The following is a 17,965-nucleotide window of genomic DNA, read 5'->3' on the forward strand; positions in this document are numbered from 1 at the left end:
CTCCAACCTCCCCGACAGCCTGGGCTCCGTCCCAAGGGGGCTGATTTGTGCTCTAAGTGGGAGAAGGAACAGTTATGTGGGCGAGTGTATGTGTGTGTAGGGAGAAAAAGGGATCCAGCAGGACAAGAGAGCAAGCGGGGAGAACGCGAGACAGAGGGAGAGAGGGAAAGAAACGGAGCCGGGGTGGAGACAGCTGGCGGGACAGTTAAGGCAAACGCTGAGAGAGGGAGACTGTGCAAAAGGGAGCAAGGAAGCTGGGAAAGGGAGTGAGAGCCAACGAGTGAGAGCCAATGAGAGAGTGCAAGAGAGCCGGCGAGCAAGGGCAAGAGCCAATGAGGGCGAGAGAGAGCAAGAGCCAATGAGAGCAAGTGAGAGAGCTGGTGAGGAAGAGCGAGAGCCAATGAGAGAGAGCAAGAGAGCTGGTAAGGAAGAGCGAGAGCCAATGAAAGAGAGCAAGAGCTGGTGAGGAAGAGCGAGAGCCAATGAGAGAGAGCAAGAGAGCTGGTGAGGAAGAGCGAGAGCCAATGAGAGCAAGCGAGAGAGCTGGGGAACAAGAGTGAGCGCCAATGAGAGAGAACAAGAGAGCGGTGAGGAAGAGCAAGAGCCAATGAGACCGAGAGTGAGCAAGAGAGCTGGGGAACGAGAGCCAATGAGAGAGTAAGAGAACTGGTGAGCATGAGTGAGACCCAATGAGAAAGACCAAGTGAGAGTCGTTGAGCAAGAGCGAGAACCAGCCATCCAGTGACAGCCAATGAGAGAGAGAGCAAGAGAGCCAGTGAGCAAGACTGAGAGCTGAGAGCAGAAGCGAGACCCAATGAGAGCAAGCACCAATGAGAGCAAGCAAGAGAAACAGTGGGCAAGAGCGCGAGCAAATGAGAGCAAGAGCGAGAGCCAGCAAGCAAGTGAAAGCCAATAAGAGAGCCAGTGAGCAAGAGTGAGACCCAATGACAGCCGGCAAGAGCCAATGAGAGCAAGCGAGAGAGCTGGGAAACAAGAGAGCCAATGAGAGAGAGTGAGAGAGCTGTGAGCAAGAGCGAGAGCCAATGAGAGTGAACAAGTGAGAGTCGTTGAGCGAGAACTGAGTAGAGTGAGCAGAGTGAGACCTGAGGAGAGCAAAAGTGAGAGCCAATGAGGGTGAGCAAGAGAGCCAGTGAGCAACAGTGACAGCCGAGAGCGAGCAAAGCAAAGGGAGCAGAAGCAAAAACCAGTCAGGGCAAGAGGGGCCAGGTGGAGAACAAAAGAGAGGACGAACAAAATGGACCGCGGGGTGGGGGGAGTCCCTTCAAGAAGCCATCTTATACTTTTGAGATGAAGTTCCGGGCCGGGGGAAATCTCCAGGAAAAAGAAAGCGCCGCAGCCGCGCAGGGACGCGGAAGGAAGCCAGAGGGCGGCCATCCCAGCAGGCGGCCCGGAGCAGGCCCCAGCGTGCAGGGGAGACTCCCACGAGGAAGGGGCGCCCCGCTGTCGGGCTCCGGCCCCGGAACCGGCTATTCGGGACCCCAGGAAGACGGACGCTCGCTCGCCAAGACCGTGGGTCTATTTGGCCGGAAGCGAGCGGGGGTCCCCTGTGAGCCTGAGCGCAGGCGCGGTTCCCTGGCCGCCCCCCACCCCCACGGCAGGGACGTCGCGTGCTACGGGGGGTGGAGGCCGGAGGCGGGGTGCTGCCTGCGATCCCAGCCCACTGGGGAGACATGGACCTGCCCAGACCTCTCCCCTGGGGCAGGGAGGGCAGTGGGAAGGAGAAAGGAGGCACCATCTGGCTTCCCCGGAGAGCAGCAGCAGGGGATGGAGCCCCACCCGACAAACGCCCGAGTGGGGAAGGGAGAACGCAACTACACGGATTCGAGTTCACCGGTGGCACTTCGGGTGCGAAGCCCTTTGCCACTGCCCCCCTCAGCCTCAATTTCTCCATCTGTAAAAGTCCACCGGCCCCTTCCAACTCCACGGCCATGGCCCCCACGGAGCCGGTTCTCCCTTTTTGCCGGAGGACACGCGGGCAGTGGCAAAGGAAGAGCCAGACCCGGGCCCTTTGGAGGCTTTGATCGGCCAGGGTCTCACGCCTTTGGAGCCACCCCTCGGGCTTGGCACCAGGCCATGGAGCCGCGTGGGTGCCCGGGCTGGGCAAGGCAGGACCCGAGGTCTCCCTCCCTGGAACCACTCGGGCGAGGGGCGCTGCGCTAACGGCCCCGCTCCCTGGGGGAAAGGCTGCCGTGGAATGGAAACTCCTCTTCCTCCCTTCCCCAAACCCGGCTCCTCCCGGGGGCCTCCGCAGCAGGGGCCGCCCATCCCGAGGCCTTCCTGGACACCGGGCCTGAAGAGCCAGCTTGGCTCCGGGCACAAGGTATTCCTGCTCCAGTCCCACAAAGTGAGACGGCGAAAGGGTGCTTGCAGCGTCCCCGAATGTCCCGAGGACAAAGGGCCAGAGCCCCTCAATCTCCCTCCAAGGGAGGGTCCCTTCCTGCCCCCGAGGCTCAGCTTCCACTGGAAGGGGCCTTAGAGAGAACGGAAACTAATCCATTTCACAGGAAAACAAACTGAGGCCATGTAGAATGAGGAGCTTGCCGTGGGTCACAAAGGACCACTGGCTGTGGCCGTCTGAGCGAGCAGAGCGATCAGCCGGCCCGAGGCTCCAGGAGCGTGGCCGTGGGGGCCCGGCCCTCCTCCTCCCTGGCTCTGGGGCTTTGTGCCCTGGGACTCCGCCCTCAGGTCACATTTATTAAGAGGTACAAGGGGGGAGGGGCCCGCCACAGCTTCTGAAACTTCTGGGTAATCAGAGCAGGGGTTTTTTTCCATTTTGTAAGATGGTAGATCCCCCCCCCCCCATTCCCCCTTCCCCCACCTCCCCGTGCATGCGTGTGCGGTATTGCAGGCCCAGCCGCTCACCGCCACACAACTGTTCCTCTGAAGGGGGGAAGGGCAGCTTCGGCCGACAGCCCGCCTCCACCCAATCCAGGGGCGCCTCTCCTTGGGGGCACCAGATCACCGAAGGGCCCCGGGGGAGGGTCCCACGGGCTGCGCGTCGGGAGGACCCGATGATGTTAAAGTGCTTCACAGTCAGAACTGCGTGCTTCACCACTGGCCTGACAGAAACCGCGGCTCTGAGCAGCTCCTGCGAGCCGCCCTCCAGGGGAAACCCTCCCCCAGGAAGATGGCGCCAAGGCAGAACCCCCCAAAGATGGCGCCAAGATAGACGTTCCCCCCTCCCAGGAAGATGGTGCCAGGGCAGACCCTCCCCCCCGAAGATGGTGCCAAGGTAGAAGTTCCCCCCGAAGATGGCACCAAGATAGAAGTTCCCCCCCCGAAGATGGTGCCAGGGCAGACTCTCCCCCCCGAAGATGGTGCCAAGGTAGAAGTTCCCCCCCGAAGATGGCACCAAGATAGAACCCCCCCCCCGAAGATGGCACCAAGATAGACGTTCCCCCCTCCCAGGAAGATGGTGCCAGGGCAGGAGCGCCCAAGGGGTCCAGGCTGCGGCCTCTCAGAGAGTGACCAAGGAAAGACGCTCGCCAGCCGTGCTGCTTTATACTTACTTTAATTTCTGCACTGGAAAAGGAAAGGTGGGGGGGCCAGTGACCAGCTTACAGTGATTTCGTTTTTGAGCCTCAGAGGGGGCCGAGGAGAGGCGGCGGGCGCGGGGCGGGGGGCGCCCCATCCGCGACAGGCCCCGGTGAGAGGGCAGAGGGACAAACCACGTTTGCATCTTTAGGATGAAGCACGAGCCCGGCGCCCGCCCACGAACGCAGACAGGGGCGTTCGCGCCTGCCCCGCCCGTGGGCGAGGGGGGCTCTGGGCTGGCTCCGCCCCGGAGTACCCGTGGGGAGTCGGGGCGGGGAGGGCCTGCCCGGGAGCCCCCAGTGGCACGGGCAGCCCCGGGGCCCGGGGGGCAGAGAGGAGGGCCTGGAGGCCCGGGGCTCCTCGAGCCCCGCTGGTGGCCCTTCCTTCTGGAATGTTCAGCAGTCGAGTGGGGGGCCCCCCCAGCTCCCCGGGACACTTTAGTGCTTCTTTTCTTTTTTAAAATGTGCAAACCGTTAGTGGCTAAAGCTTTCGAAATACACGGACAGACATGAACACCCTGTAGAGATAGGAGGATAATGACTAGCGGTCCCGCTCCCCGCGGCCGGCGGCGCGGCAGAGAGAAGTCCCTGACTGGGTCCTTCCGGAGAGGGCCGGGCGGCCCCGGGGCTAGTAGGAGATCGTCCACTCTTTGACGGAGGCGTCGTGGGAGGTGGTGACCAGCGTGTGCTCGTCCAGCCAGGCCAGGCTGCTGACGTGGTGCAGCCTGTGGGCGTCTGGGGAGAGAGAGCCCGCGTCAGGGGGCCCTCCCTCGCACCGACGCCCCCGCCCCGCTCTGGCCGCGCTCTACACGAGATCCCCGGGGGCCTCCTCACCGGCGCCCGCCAACCTGGCTCAGAGCGGAGCCTCGTCTCCCTCCCCCGCCAGAAGCACCAGGGAGCACTGGGACTCCCTCCCCCGCCAGAAGCACCAGGGAGCACTGGGACTCCCCCCCAAGTGCTGTTAATGAAGGAGCCGCTTCAGAAGCGCCCGGCCCGGGCTGGGGACACGCCGCCCAAGGAGGCCAGTGCCGCGGCTCCGGGATCCGCCCGGTCAGTGCCCACGCCGCGGGGGGGGGGGGGGTCCCCGTGACCGGACAACTCACCCTGGATCTTGACCCGGGTCTCTGGGTCGCTCAGGGTCCAGACGTAGACCATCATGTCCATGCCCCCCGAGGCGAAGTGCTCGTTGTCCGGGGACCAGGCGATGCAGACGATCTTTGCGTGATGCCCGTAGAAGACGTTTTTCTCCTGTGCGAGAGAGGTCATGGGCGCTTGTGCCGGGGGGCCGGCGGGCACGGGGTCTGACCCTGCCCGGCACACGGCCCTCCTCCGGCCCCCTCCTCCTCCCTAGCAGAAGGGACCCCGGCCCAAGCTCTGGATCCCACAGGAAGCCTGGGTTAGGGCCCGGCCCGCGCTCTGACTCCAAGGTGGGGACGCCGCCTTTTGTACCGAGGAAAGCCCTGGCGCCCGGGCCTGGGGAAAGCCACGGGTTAAGGGCGGGGCCGTGGGAGCCACCCCCCGGCCGCGGGCCCGCTCCTGCAGAGGGGCACGAGCACGGCCCCTGCTACGAAGCCCCGGCTCCCCCCGGCTCTGCCCACTTCCCCGGGGACGGGCCCGCTGGGCTCCAGCACGTTCCTCGAGCACTGCCACGTGATCGCGCTGAGCGGGGGCAACAAGGGACAAGAGGCCCGGCCCCGGAGACCCCCAGGCCCCTTACCGAGTAACCGTCGGCCACGCTGAAGACGGTGACCACTTTGCTGGCGTCGCAGACGGCGAGGAAGGCCCCGTCGTGGGAGTAGGCCAGGTCCGTCACGGGCCCCTTGGCCTCCAGGAGCTTGTCCTCGTGCTGCAGCGCCGCCCCCTGGATCGAGTACAGCCGCACGTTCCCGTCCTGCGGAGGAGCGCGGCGGGAGGAGGGTGAGGGGGCGGGGGGCGGCCCGGGCGCGCTCGGCTCCCAGAGCCCATGAGCTCGCTCCTCTCGCTGAAGTGAAGCCCCCACCGAACCCGTGTCCCTCAGAGACGGCGCCTGAGCCCCCCCAAGGGGGGGACATGGGGGGATACAACATCTCCTGAAGCCCGCCGCCTCAGGCCCCGAGAGGCCGACCTCCGCCCCAAGGCTAGCCCCGGAGCCGGGGAGGCTCCCCCAGGGAGGCCGAGGGTTGCGGCTCGGCTCGCTGCCCTGGCACAGAACGGCCCTGGGCGACACAGAGGGGACACTGCAGGGCAGTGCCCCTGGTGCGGACAGACAAGAGGGCTGGAGGTGGGGCTCCAGTTCGCTCCCCCCTCCCGTCAGCCTCGGCTCTCGGCTCCCCCGGCTCTCAGCCCCCCCGGCTCTCGGCCCCCCCGGCTCTCGGCCCCCCCGGCTCTCGGCCCCCCCGGCTCTCGGCCCTTCCGCTCTCCCTCCCGGGCTTGAAGGGCTCCGGCCGGACAGGACTCGGGGGAGTAAAGGCAGGCACCCGGAGCTCGCTGGCCCTGGGGCTCAGACCCCGGGCCCCCTCCTGTGAAAAATGGGGAGGACTCGGCAGCCCTTGGGGTCGGGAGGAGCTGCAGGTGCCGCGCCCTAATGGCGGCCGGCAGTGCCGTGAACGCTCTGGGGGGGAGAGAAGCCAAGTAAACTAGGGGGCTTACTGCTCCGCCCACGGCCGCGGTGCTTCCCGACGGGTGCACGGCCACGACTTCGGGCTCGTAGCCGGGATCCTCGATGCTGAAGCACTTCTTCTGGTCCTTCATCAAGACGATCTGTGGGAGGAGGAGAGACGAGGGTCGGGCGGGGCCTCCCGAGCTCCCCGGCCTGGGCACGGTGCCAGCCTGGGCCGAGGAGCAGCCCCTGACCCAGGGAGAGCGGCCTGGGCGCGAGGCGGGCTCTGCTAACGGCCCTCTCCTCTCTGGCTCTCCAGGCGCGCCCACAGGGGGCCCCCCACACCCCCGGGGGCAGCGCCGCGAGGACGGCACGGTGACCCCCACACACACTCCCTGCCGTCCCCCCGCCCCCGGGCGCAGCCTCACCTGGCCGATGCACACGACCACCGCGTAGCCCCCAGGCCCGACCGCCACGCACTTGGGTTGGACGTCCAGTTTCACGACGCTCTGCCCGCTGGGAGAACCGGGAAGGGAAGGCCGTGAGGCGCGCCCCCCTCACAGGCTCCCCGCCCACGCCACGGAATCCCCAGACACCACGGAAAGGCTTCCTGATCAACCGCATGGGGGAGGGCGAGCGGGCGGCACGCAGAGCGGGGGTCCGGACGCCCACGGCGCAGGCTCCGAGCCCCCCGTCACAGCCCTTCCCTCCCGGCGTGGACGGTCACCTTCTCTGCCTCTGGCCCGCCCCCCTGCCCTGCGGCCCCGAACCACCAGGGATTTTTGGTTTTAAAATGTTATTTCAAGCTAACAACCCTTGCCTGCACTCGGGTCACAGTTTGCTGACCCACAACTGTCGGCACGCTCTGACCTATGGCGACCTTGTTTCTGGCCGCGTGAAGCCTTCGCCTTCCCCCATCACCCCACACGTGTGTGTCACTGTGCACACGCGTGTGCATCCACACGCAGAGAAGGACGTGTGTCCGTGTGCACGCCCCGGCCCCCGGCCCCCACCTGTAGTCCCGCAGGCCGAGGTCGGTGTAGCGCACGGTGTCGTCCATGCTGCAGCTGACCAGCCGCCCGGCCTCGTCCACGGCCATCCTGGACACCTGGTTGGTGTGGCCCTTCCCGGCGAAGGAGTCGTTCTCCCCCGTCTCGGAATCCCAGTAATGTGCCAGCGGCGTTAAGGGCAAACGCTGGCGGGCGTGGGAGGGAGGGGGACGGGGTCGCGCCTGGAGATGGGGTCCACAGTCCCCCACGGCGCTCCTCGGGCCCCCATCAGGAGGGGTGTTCCTGGCAGACCCAGGGTGCCGCCTGGCCGAGTGACGTCCCCCCCTCTAGGCCATCCCGAACAGGGGGGCCGAGGGGTCGAGCCGGGGCCCCCGAGCCCGCTCATCTCCCAAAGGATATTGATGTGTCCGTCGTGGCTCCCCGAGTAGATGTACGATTTGCCGCCGTTTTTATGAACCGTCAAGCACTGGATGGACTTGCTGTGGCCCTGGAGAGGGAGAGAGGGCCGGACGTCACTGCCGGGGGGGGGGGGGGGGGGGGGGGGGGGGGGGGGCCGCGGGGTCTCCCAAGGAGGGCCTGGGCCGCTCCGAGCCCACTCCTGGAGGTGGAGACTGCGGCATGGAGCCGAAGGCCGGCCCCGCCCAGGGGGAGGGGGGGCCGGTGTCCCCGGGCCGAGGCTGGCCAGCACCAGTCAGACTGAGGAGGCTGAGAAACAGCTCGCGGGGGAGCCCCCCGGTCTCAGGGACCGCCGATCCCCAGCACGGCCCACACGGGGTGGCTACAGGCGGGATCGGCGGTCCCCCCGACGGCCCGGCCTTACTCGTCAATCACGTTGCTTTTTGGAGGAAAAGGGGGGAGGCCTCTGTCCCAGAGTCCGAGATGCTGGGGCGCAGCGCACCCCAACGAGCAGCTTCCCCTCCACGAGTCCCTTCTGAGCGGGACCCCAGCTCCCCTTGGCCCATCCTGCCCCCAAACCTTCAGGCGGGCCCCAGAGGAACCCTACAAAGCCCACCCAAGGCGGCCGCTGCAGCCCCGGAGACCCGGCCCGAGGACCCGCCCCCTCCCCGAGTTAGAGTAGTCTGTCCCGTGGGGGGCTCGGTGACCCCAGGCTGGGGCTCCTCCCCCAATCAGCATTACTGAGCGCCTCGTGTGTGCCGGGCATCTCCCGCCCTCTCTGGACCACGTGGGGAGACGGGCCCGTCCGACTGGGAGGGGGCGTCCCTCGCACGGAGCCCCCCTCACCTTGATGACCCGGAGCGGCTTATCGGGGTTGTTCTTGTCCAGGTAGTTGATGTAGCCCGAGAGGGAGAGGCTTATCAGGTAGTCCTTCTGCCACAGGCAGCCCAGCTGCTGGTCCAGCACGGTCGCGCCCATGGCGAACGTGCTCACCGCCGAGTTGGCGCCGACGTCCCACAGCTTGGCCGTCTTGTCTCCGGAAGCGGAGAGCAGATGGCTGCTGTCGGGGCTCCAGCTGATCTGCAGTCGGGAGGGAAGGTGGCGGCCGCTAGACCTCGGACCCGCCCGCACCCCCAAGCGCGGGGTCTCGGGCCCCTCGGGAACGGGCGTGGGTCCCCGAGCGGCGTGGCCTTGGCGGGGTCAGTCCCCCACACGTAACGTGTCAGAAGAGAGCATTTCGTCAGGAGGAAATCCTCTCCGCCAGGCGGAGCCCTGGCCTGTCAGCGCCGGGCCAGCCCGACCCGAGGAGTCACGGCCAGGGCCCGCGCGGGGGACCGGGCTGGGGGGAAGGAGGGGAATCTGGAGCCCGAGCACGTGCAGAGATCGAGGGGGAGAAGCTGTCCCAAAGCAGAAAGCTTTAACGAGCCAAAAAAGGGAGCACGGGCCTCGGTCCCGGCTAACTGGGGGCAGGGCTCGAGGGGGATTCGGCCTCCCGCTCCCCCCGGGGCGCCAGAGCTGCTCCAGAAACGCCGCCAGAAAGCAGGCGGGACTTACGGCGTAGATGCCCCCGTCGTGAGCCTTGCTTCCTCCCAGGGCACAGACTTTCTCTCCGGTCTTCCCGTCGTAGATGTAGATCTGGCGAGACGAAGCAGAAGCCCCCGTCAGCGCCGCCCGGGCCGGCCGTCTCCCGGCCCTCACACGGGACCAGGCCGAGCCCCTCACGCGTCCCGGAGGAGCGCGCGACCGTCTGCGGCTCCGGGACCTCCCTGGCTCCGAGCCGGCCCGGCCCCTCGTCGCTGGGGTCAGGTCTGGGTGAGATTGCTCGGTTAAGGGAAACAACCAGATCTCCCCCTCCCCCTCCGGCAGCTTTTTAAAAAGCCAGCTCGCCGCTCTTCGGAGAGGCGAGGGGCCCGTACCTGGCCGTCGGCGCCCGCCGTGGCGAATCTGCTCCCGTCCGGAGAGAACCTGACGCAGTTGACGAATCGGCCGTGGTCCTGCAGACAAGGAGACAGCCGCCTGAAGCGCCGGCCTGGGCTTCACGGGGAGCCGGAGAGCGGGGACCGCAAGGAACGACCGGCTGCGACGGGCTTAAACGCTAAAACCAGGCCCCGGTTACACGGACCAGGGCTCAGTGGGGCTCTCTGCGTCTCCTTCTCCGGCCCAGCGTACGGATAAGGAAACTGAGGCACACAGGAGGGGGTGGCTCGCTCGGCCCTGCCCACCGCACCACCCAGCCTCTCAGCTAACAGAAGACCAGAAAAGTAAACTGCGCGGAGCGCGGCAAAGAACGATGGAGAAACAAGCGGAAAACGTAAAAAGGAAACATGGGGAAAGAAGAGCCAAGAAGCGCATCTCACTCGGCTGGCGAGGGTCCCCTGACAGGGTCCTCCTCCTTCCCGGGCACCGCACGCAGGGCCGGCCGTGCCGGGGCCCGAACGAGCCGTCTCTGGGAAAAGACTCGCCCCGCTCACGGCCCCTTTACAGAAAGGGGGAAACACCAGGGCGGAGATTCTTCCTGTGTCAGGGAAACTCGCAGAAAGCCTTCACTGACCTCCACCCGGTCCCCAAAGTGGGGAGCAAGGGGCTCTTCCCATCCCCCCACACCGGTCCTTCCAAGACCCAGACGGCAGGTGCCGCACCGAGGGGCGAAGGACGTGACCTGAAGTGCCGGGGGGGGCAGCGGGCGCTGGACATGACCTGAAGCACCGGGGATGGGCAGCGGGCACCGGGGAGGGGTGCAGGATGTGACCTGAAGTGCCGGGGAGGGGGGGGGCAGTGGGCGCCGGGCTGGAGGACCAACGTCACACAGCATCGGAGGCAGCAGGACCAAAGGCCCCGCTCCGAGGGAGCCTCGCACTAATGGCAGGCGCTCAGCCAACCCTCCAACTCCCGCCGGCCTCCGTTTGCCCGAGTGCATAAAGGAAGGGGGGGGGGACTTATCCCAGAAGTTTCCGGCTTCAGGTCTGACTTCCCCACCTGCCGCCTCAAGCTTAGGGACCCCGCAAGGGCTCAGGCGAGCCACAAGGGCACTGCTCTGGCCCCTTCCTCCTCAGAGACTCCCACGAGCCCAGGCCCGAGGGGAGCTGAGGAACCGTGGGGCTCCCCGAGGCAGAAGCTAAAAGGAGCCCCGCTGTCAGGAGGGGCGGGCGGAGGCCCCCCGCTTCCTGCCCCACGCTCTGCCCAGAGCAGCTCACTGCAAGAGGGAAGGAGAGTGATCCCGCGGTCAGAGCGGCTGGGGGGCAGGCGGAGACCAGCTCTCTCCCGGGGTCTCCCCTAAAAGGCCCCAGGGCCGGGTCCTGGGCCTCCCAAGCTAGGGGGGCGGGCTAGATGCCCGGCGGGCGACGACGTGGAGCCCGGCCCTCGCAGAACTTTGTTTTAGAACAAAACAAGCCCCACCTGCACGGACCAGGCGCTCAAGGAAGCCCCCTCCCCACTTCCTCTCCCTCACGCGCGGCAGGAACCTGACAAGGGTTTCCAGCTCAGGAGACGCTTAAAACGCCTGCGCGGATGATCACAGCCTGCAATCCTCGAAGGCGAAATGGAGGCGCAACCTTCAGACTCCGCTCTCTACTCGGGGACGGCGGGAGCAGAGACCTCTTAAAGACCCGAAATGAGGGGGGCAGCCCCCACCGTGCGAGCTGGCCCTCCGCCTCGCTGTGCCCCGCTTTCTCAGCACCCCTCCCCAGGAGAAGCAATCATGCACTAGAATCCCGCCAGGAAAGGAGGCCCCCAAAATAAAAGCGACCTTCCAGAACCCACAAAACAGACTCCCGCCTCCTTTGACAAGGTGGGACTGGGCAGCCTGGGCTGGACAGGGCCCCCCTCTCGGCACCCTTGTGCCCCCCGGGGGCTCAGGTCAGCCTGCTTCCTCTCATGGTGCGCCCCCATTCCCAGGGCTCCCCTCCCACGGAGGCCGCAGTCCGGGCGGCTCGGGCACCGAGCGCTCTCGGGGAAAGGGAGCGCGCCCCTGCTGGAGGGAGCCTCGGGCCCGAGGCCAGGTGCCTGCCGTCCCGCATCCTGCCTCCCCCAGGCCCGACCCTCAGCGCGCCGAGCCTGGCCCTCCCGGGGCAGCTCGGAGAAGCCGGGCCGTGCGCTCCCTCCAACCTTCTGGGGGGCAGTGGCTGCAGCCCCCGGGCCGGGACCCCCCGACCTCTGCCCTCCCCGACAGCTCCCAGCCCCGACTTACGCCGATGGTGAACTTGAACTTGAACGGCGGCCCCTCGAAGAAGGCCGCGCAGTTGTCGTCGCTGCCCGTGGCCAGCCGGTAAGGCCTGCTCTGCTTGATGTCGACGCTGTTGATCACTTTGTTGTGTCCGGTCACCTCCCCGACGGAGGAGCCGGTGTCCCAGAGGAAGACCGCGCCGAACCTGCCCGAAGGACACGACCCCGTCGCCGTCTCGGCCCCCGCCGGCTGCCCAAGCCGCCGCTCTCGCTTCCCTCCCCTCGGGCAGCAGTCACCCGAGCTTTACAGAGGGGAGACCGAGGCGGGGCGAGGACCCCCGAGCAGGATACCTCCCCAAAAGGAGCGAGGGAGGAGAGCATCTCACAGAAGGGGAGACGCAGGCCCCCCGGACCAGACCGAAAGACCACCGGGAATCCCCCCAACCCCCACGGAGGCGCGAGGGGCTGCCGATTCGGGGTTTCCCAGGTCTATGGATTCGAGGCCAGAGGAACCCCGTCCTAGAGTCTGATGGGAGGCAGCCACCCAGGAGGCCGAGGGCCGGGGCCTCCTCCAGCTCCAATGCCCCAGGATGCCGGGCTCAGGCTTTATCACCACCCGGGACCCTAAGATACAGCCGGGATCCACACGGGAACGAAAACACAGCAGAGAGAGTGACCGATCTCCATGTGCGTGAGTGTGTGATTGGGAGTGTGCACGAGTGTGTGAGTGTGTATGAGTGTGGGGGTGTGCATGAGTGTGTGTGTCCATGAGTGTGTATGTGTATGAGTGTGTGTGTATGAGTATGACTGCGTGAGTGTGTATGTGTGGGTGTGTGTGTATGAGTATGGGGGGGTGTGCATGAGTGTGTGTGTGTGTATGAGTGTGTGTGTATGAGTATGACTGCGTGAGTGTGCATGAGTGTGTGTATGAGTGTGGGGGGGTGTGCATGAGTGTGTGTGTGTGTATGAGTGTGTGTGTATGAGTATGACTGCGTGAGTGTGCATGAGTGTGTGTATGAGTGTGGGGGTGTGCATGAGTGTGTGTGTGTATGAGTGTGTGTGTATGAGTATGACTGCGTGAGTGTGCATGAGTGTGTATGTGTGGGTGTGTGTGTATGAGTATGGGGGGGTGTGTATGAGTGTGTGTGTATGAGTGTGTGAGTGTGTATGAGTGTGTACAAGTATGACTGTGCATGAGTGTGTGTGTCCATGAGTGTGAGTGTATGAGTGTGTGTGTGTATGAGTGTGTATGAGTATGACTGCGTGAGTGTGCATGAGTGTGTGTATGTGTGGGTGTGTGTAAGAATGCGTGTGTGTATGAGTGTGGGGGGGTGTGCATGAGTGTGGGGGGGTGTGCATGAGTGTGTATGAGTGTGACTGCATGTGTGTGTGTGATTGTGAGTGTGTGAGTATGACTGTGCATGTGTGTGTGTGTGATTGTGAGTGTGTGAGTATGACTGTGCATGAGTGTGTGTATGAGTGTGTATGAGTGTGTGTGGCGGCCATCAGCTTCGTGCCATTTAAGGCTGAGCGAGAAGCGGCTCAGAGACAGAGGGAATTGCTCCCCCCGGAGGCCGGGCCCAAACCTGTTTCGGGGCAGAAACAAGGCCCCAAAGAAGGGACGACGTCCCCAAGTGGCACAAGGCCTCCCGAGAGGGTCTGGGACCCAGAACCGCGAAGGGGGAGCCCCCCGCCCCCCCCGGAAGAGCCGAGGAGTCACTCACTTCTCTCTCCCTTCCCCAACCACCGCGATCCTCTTGCTGTCTTCAGTCCAGGCCACGTCCTTGATCTTGCCGGCAAAAGGCTGGTACTCGTACTTGAGGAGATGCTCCTTCTGGGTGGTGTCCCAGATCCGGAGCTTCCCGGAGACGTCTGCGGGAGAAGGGGGGCCCGATGTCAGTCGGGCCTGACGTTGCCCCCCGCCCGGACCGGGGCCCTGGAAGCCCACCTCCTGAGAGGCGACGCCCCCTCTTCTGAACCAACTTCTTAAAACGAACAGGCTCTGGGCGGCCCGTGCGGAGCTGGTCCGGGAGGGCCACAGACTAGGCCGCCAACCGTGGCAGGGGAGCCCGAGAGTGGCCGACGTCACCCTCACGGTGGGAAGGGAGCCCACGCGGGGGCTCCCGGGCCATTCCCGAGACCGGCTTTGGCCACAAAACCCCTGCCCAGAGCTCTCCGGCACCGATCCATTTTAACTCCAAAAGGAACAAGAAAATGACCAGGTCACTGCGCACAACCGGATTTCCCTCCCTCTCACGAGCCGCCTCTCCTAGAGTTCAGATGAACTCCAGATACGTGCAAAAGGGTCACGCGTCCTGGCCCGGGCCGACAGAGCAAAATGACAAAAATACGGAGTTTGACCCCGGGTGTCAGGCCCACTTCCAGGAAAAGTGCTCGCCCCGCAGGGTGCCCCAAATCCAAGCCTCCGCCCTAACGTGGGTGCGGGAAGCTCTCGCCCCGGTGTGGACGACAGAACGTATCCGAAGCCACAACTTCCGGGTTCGGATCTTGGGCTCCCTCCTGGAAGGGGCAACCACCGGGCGCCTGTCCCGGGCACACGAGGAAAGGCTCGGGGGCGCTGAGGAGCCCAGAGGGGACCCTACCTCCAGACGCGATGTAGAATCCGCTGGGCGCGTACTTGGCCACCACGACTTGATGGGCGTGTTCCGTATAGATGTCTGCGATGGCGGGGTTCTGCAGGAAGCCGAAGGAGGCGGGTCAGCGGAAGCGCAAGGGACAGAGGGGTGCAAAGGGAAAAGGACTAGCACCCTGGCCAGTTCCCCCGGCCTCAGCCTCCTGCCTTTCGGCCATGATGTTTCTCCTCCGAGAAAGAACTGGAAGAACGGGCTGCAGGAGGCTCGAGCTCGAAGGCCGAGCAGGACCCCTGGGGGCAGGGAGCTCAAAGACTGAGCGGGACCCCCCAGGGAGCCTGAAGGCCGAGCAGGACCCCTGGGGGCGGGGAGCTCGAAGGCCGAGCGGGACCTCCCGGGGGGCGGGGAGCTCGAAGGCAGAGCGGGACCCCCCAGGGAGCCTGAAGGCCGAGCAGGACCCCCAGGGTAGGGAGCTCGAAGGCCGAGCGGGACCTCCCGGGGGGCGGGGAGCTCGAAGGCAGAGCGGGACCCCCCAGGGAGCCTGAAGGCCGAGCAGGACCCCCAGGGTAGGGAGCTCAAAGGCCGAGTGGGACCCCCGGGGGCGGGGAGCTTGAAGGCCGAGCGGGACCCCCGGGGGTGGGGAGCCTGAAGGCCGAGCGGGACCCCCGGGGGCGGGGAGCTTGAAGGCCGAGCAGGACCCCCGGGGAGCCCGAAGACCGATCGGGACCCCCTTGGGGGCACGAAGCTGCAGCCACTCCTCCGCCCCAGCCTTGGCTTTAGGTGCCCAGCGGGCAGCAGCAGCACAGCCTGCCCTCAAGGAGCCTGGCTAGTCAGACCCCTCCTCCTCCCCCCAGAACGGCCAGGCAGGTGAGGAGCTCCCAGGAGCTGCACTTGGAGGGGACGGCGCAGGGACCAGGGGAGGGGGACACGGGGAGCAGCGAGTGGGAGCAACAGGCCGGAAAGGGCGGAAGGGGCCAGGCGGATGCTGGGGGGGAGGGGGAGGGGGCTTCCCCAGGTGGGAGCGCCCGGAAAGGCGGCCTCCAAAGGCGGCTGCCCCGGGGGGCCCTTCCCACTTAGACCGGATGACTGACAGCCGCGTGGGGGAACGGCCCGGACCTGGGACCCCCGCGGGCCGGTTACGGCTCAGCCGGCGGCACCGGGCAGACACTCCCGCCCTGCTCTCCAGACTCACCCGTTCCAGGTGCTGCCCGTTCCCCTTCCCTCAATCAATGCTCGGCAGAGGGGCGGGACCGGGGTTAGAACATTAACAGAGTCCGGCCCGCGGGCGCCCTTCTCCAGAGCAGCGGCGGGAAGCCCGCCGGAGGAGGGGGCCCGGGCCGCCCCACCCTTCTCCCCAGGGCCCCAACGCGCCGCCTCCGGGGCACGTGCTCCCCCAACCGTGCCCCGGAGGCGGGGCTGGGCCCCCTGAGAGCCCCCCGCGGAGCCGGGGTCACCCCGCCCTCCCCACCGGGGAAAGCGGAGCGGGGAGGGGAGAAGCCGGGGCCAGGCCGTGCGCAGCGCGCCCCCTCCCGGCAGGGCGGGGCCGCGCAGATGGGGAGCCCGGGGGTCCAGGGGCACGCACCTCCAGGTTCCGGATGATGACGCACTTGCCATTGGTGTAGAGGAAGTTGTGGCCTCTGGGGTCCCCGCCGAGGATCTTGGAGGCGCCGCGCTCCACCTGGGGCAGGCTGGCGAACACCTGCTCTGGGGGAGCACGGGCGGGTGAGAGGGCGGCCCGCACCCCGGCTGACAGAGAGGGCGGCCCGCACCCCGGCTGAGAGGGGGGGGCCCCGCACCCCGGCTGAGAGGAGGGAGGGGCCCCGCACCCCGGCTGACAGAGAGGGGGGAGGGAGGGGGCCCCGCACCCCGGCTGAGAGGAGGGAGGGGCCCCACACCCCGGCTGACAGAGAGGGGGGCCCGCACCCCGGCTGACAGAGAGGAGCCCCGCACCCCGGCTGAGAGGAGGGAGGGGCCCCACACCCCGGCTGACAGAGAGGGGGGCCCGCACCCCGGCTGAGAGGAGGGAGGGGCCCCGCACCCCGGCTGACAGAGAGGAGCCCCGCACCCCGGCTGAGAGGGCGGCCCGCACCCCGCCCGGGAAGACAGTAGAGGGACCCAGGTCCCGGAGGGGAGGGCGCGCTCTCGGGGAAAAGGCTGCCCATCCACGTTAAGGGCAGGGGAAGGTCTCCGGGACGCGTCCCTCCAGGGACTCTCAGAGGAAGGGGGGCAAGGCCCGCGCCCGCCCCGCCGGACCCCGAGACGCGCTCCCGCAGGCTGGAGGAGGGGGCGCCCCCTCGCTTCCTCCCATCTCGGGGCTCCCCCTCCGGCCCCGATCGCGCCCACTTACTGATCTCGTACGGCATCCTGGCCCCTGGTCGCGGCACAGCGCTCGCGCACTCGGACCCGCTCAGGTCTGGCAGCTCCGCGGGCACAGGCGGCGGCCGAGTCTCCCAACCCGGAAGCCAGAGTCGGCGAGCCGCCCTCGCCCAGCTTTGACCATATATAGTCAAGTGCGCGGCTTCGCGCCTGCGCGCACCCGCGGCCCATCCCCCACCCGCGGACCCTCCCCTTCGCCGGTCAGCGCGCCCTCCCGGAAGTGACGCAAGCCGCCCGCCTCTCGCCGCCGGGGTTAAAAAGCGAGCTCAGAACGTTCCCGGGAGAAGAGAAGAGCGTGTCCGGGGCTGGGGCTGGGGCTGGGGCTGGATGGGTGGGGCGGCTCCTGCCTTTTTACAAGGGGGCAAAGTACGCTGAGGATGGGGCGGCTCCCCCCTAATCCAAAGGCTGTAAGGGCCCCGAAGCCCAGGCCCTCTCCCTGCTCTCTCTGCTCGGCTTCTTCTATTTCCGTCTTTTTTAGAAGGGGGGCCGTCCCGTGGGGGGTTAGCTAGAGGCTGCTAGGGCCCGGAAGCAGCGACGCCTCCCCTCCTTGCTCTCTGCTCGCCTTCTATATCTCTGTCTGTTAAGTGGGGGGAGCCCTTGTAACTGGGGGTCCTGTGGGGGGTTAGCTAGAGGCTGCTAGGGCCCCGAAGTGGCGACTCCCTCCTTTCTCTGCTCTCCTCCTGTTTCTCTCTAATCAGTAGGGGGTAACCCTTGTAACTGGAGGTCCCGTGGGGGGTTAGCTAGAGGCTGCTAGGGCCCGGAAGCAGCGACGCCTCCCCTCCTTGCTCTTTCCTCGCCTTCTATATCTCTGTCACTTAAGTGGGGGGGAACCTGTGTAACTGGGGGTCCTGTGGGGGGTTAGCTAGAGGCTGTTAGGGCCCCAAAGTGGCGACTCCCTCCTTTCTCTGCTCTCCTCCTGTTTCTCTCTAATCAGTAGGGGGTAACCCTTGTAACTGGGGGTCCCGTGGGGGGTTATCTAGAGGCTGCTAGGACCCGTAAGCAGCGACGCCCTCCCCTCCTTGCTCTCTGCTCGCCTCCTGTTTCTCTCTTCTAAGAAGGGGGGAGCCCCTGTAACTGGGGGTTATCTAGAGGCTGTTAGGGCCCGTAAGCAGCCACGCCCTCCCCTCCTTGCTCTTTCCTGGCCTCCTATTTCTCTGTCACTTAAGTGGGGAGCCCTTGTAACTGGGGGTCCCGTGGGGGGTTATCTAGAGGCTGTTAGGGCCCCCAAAGCAGCGACTCCCTCCTTTCTCTGCTCTCCTCCCGTTTCTAATAAGTAGGGGGTAACCCTTGTAACTGGGG

General features: G+C 66.3%; 1 protein-coding gene across 1 annotated transcript; it reads right to left on the reverse strand.

Moving 5' to 3' along the window:
• Positions 1-4,082: 4,082 nt before the first annotated feature.
• WDR1 (WD repeat domain 1) lies at positions 4,083-16,762 on the reverse strand. The gene is made up of 15 exons (XM_051967074.1): positions 16,638-16,762; positions 15,873-15,994; positions 14,303-14,393; positions 13,424-13,571; positions 11,725-11,905; positions 9,455-9,532; positions 9,093-9,173; positions 8,385-8,618; positions 7,540-7,629; positions 7,146-7,300; positions 6,561-6,648; positions 6,183-6,293; positions 5,272-5,445; positions 4,658-4,802; positions 4,083-4,289 (listed from the first exon to the last, which is right to left on the reverse strand). The coding sequence occupies exons 1-15, from the start codon at positions 16,651-16,653 to the stop codon at positions 4,183-4,185; spliced, it is 1,821 nt and encodes a 606-aa protein (XP_051823034.1). The 5' UTR covers positions 16,654-16,762; the 3' UTR covers positions 4,083-4,182.
• Positions 16,763-17,965: the final 1,203 nt, after the last annotated feature.

This window comes from Antechinus flavipes, chromosome 6 (assembly GCF_016432865.1).
Source record: "Antechinus flavipes isolate AdamAnt ecotype Samford, QLD, Australia chromosome 6, AdamAnt_v2, whole genome shotgun sequence".
Lineage (NCBI taxonomy): Eukaryota > Metazoa > Chordata > Mammalia > Dasyuromorphia > Dasyuridae > Antechinus > Antechinus flavipes.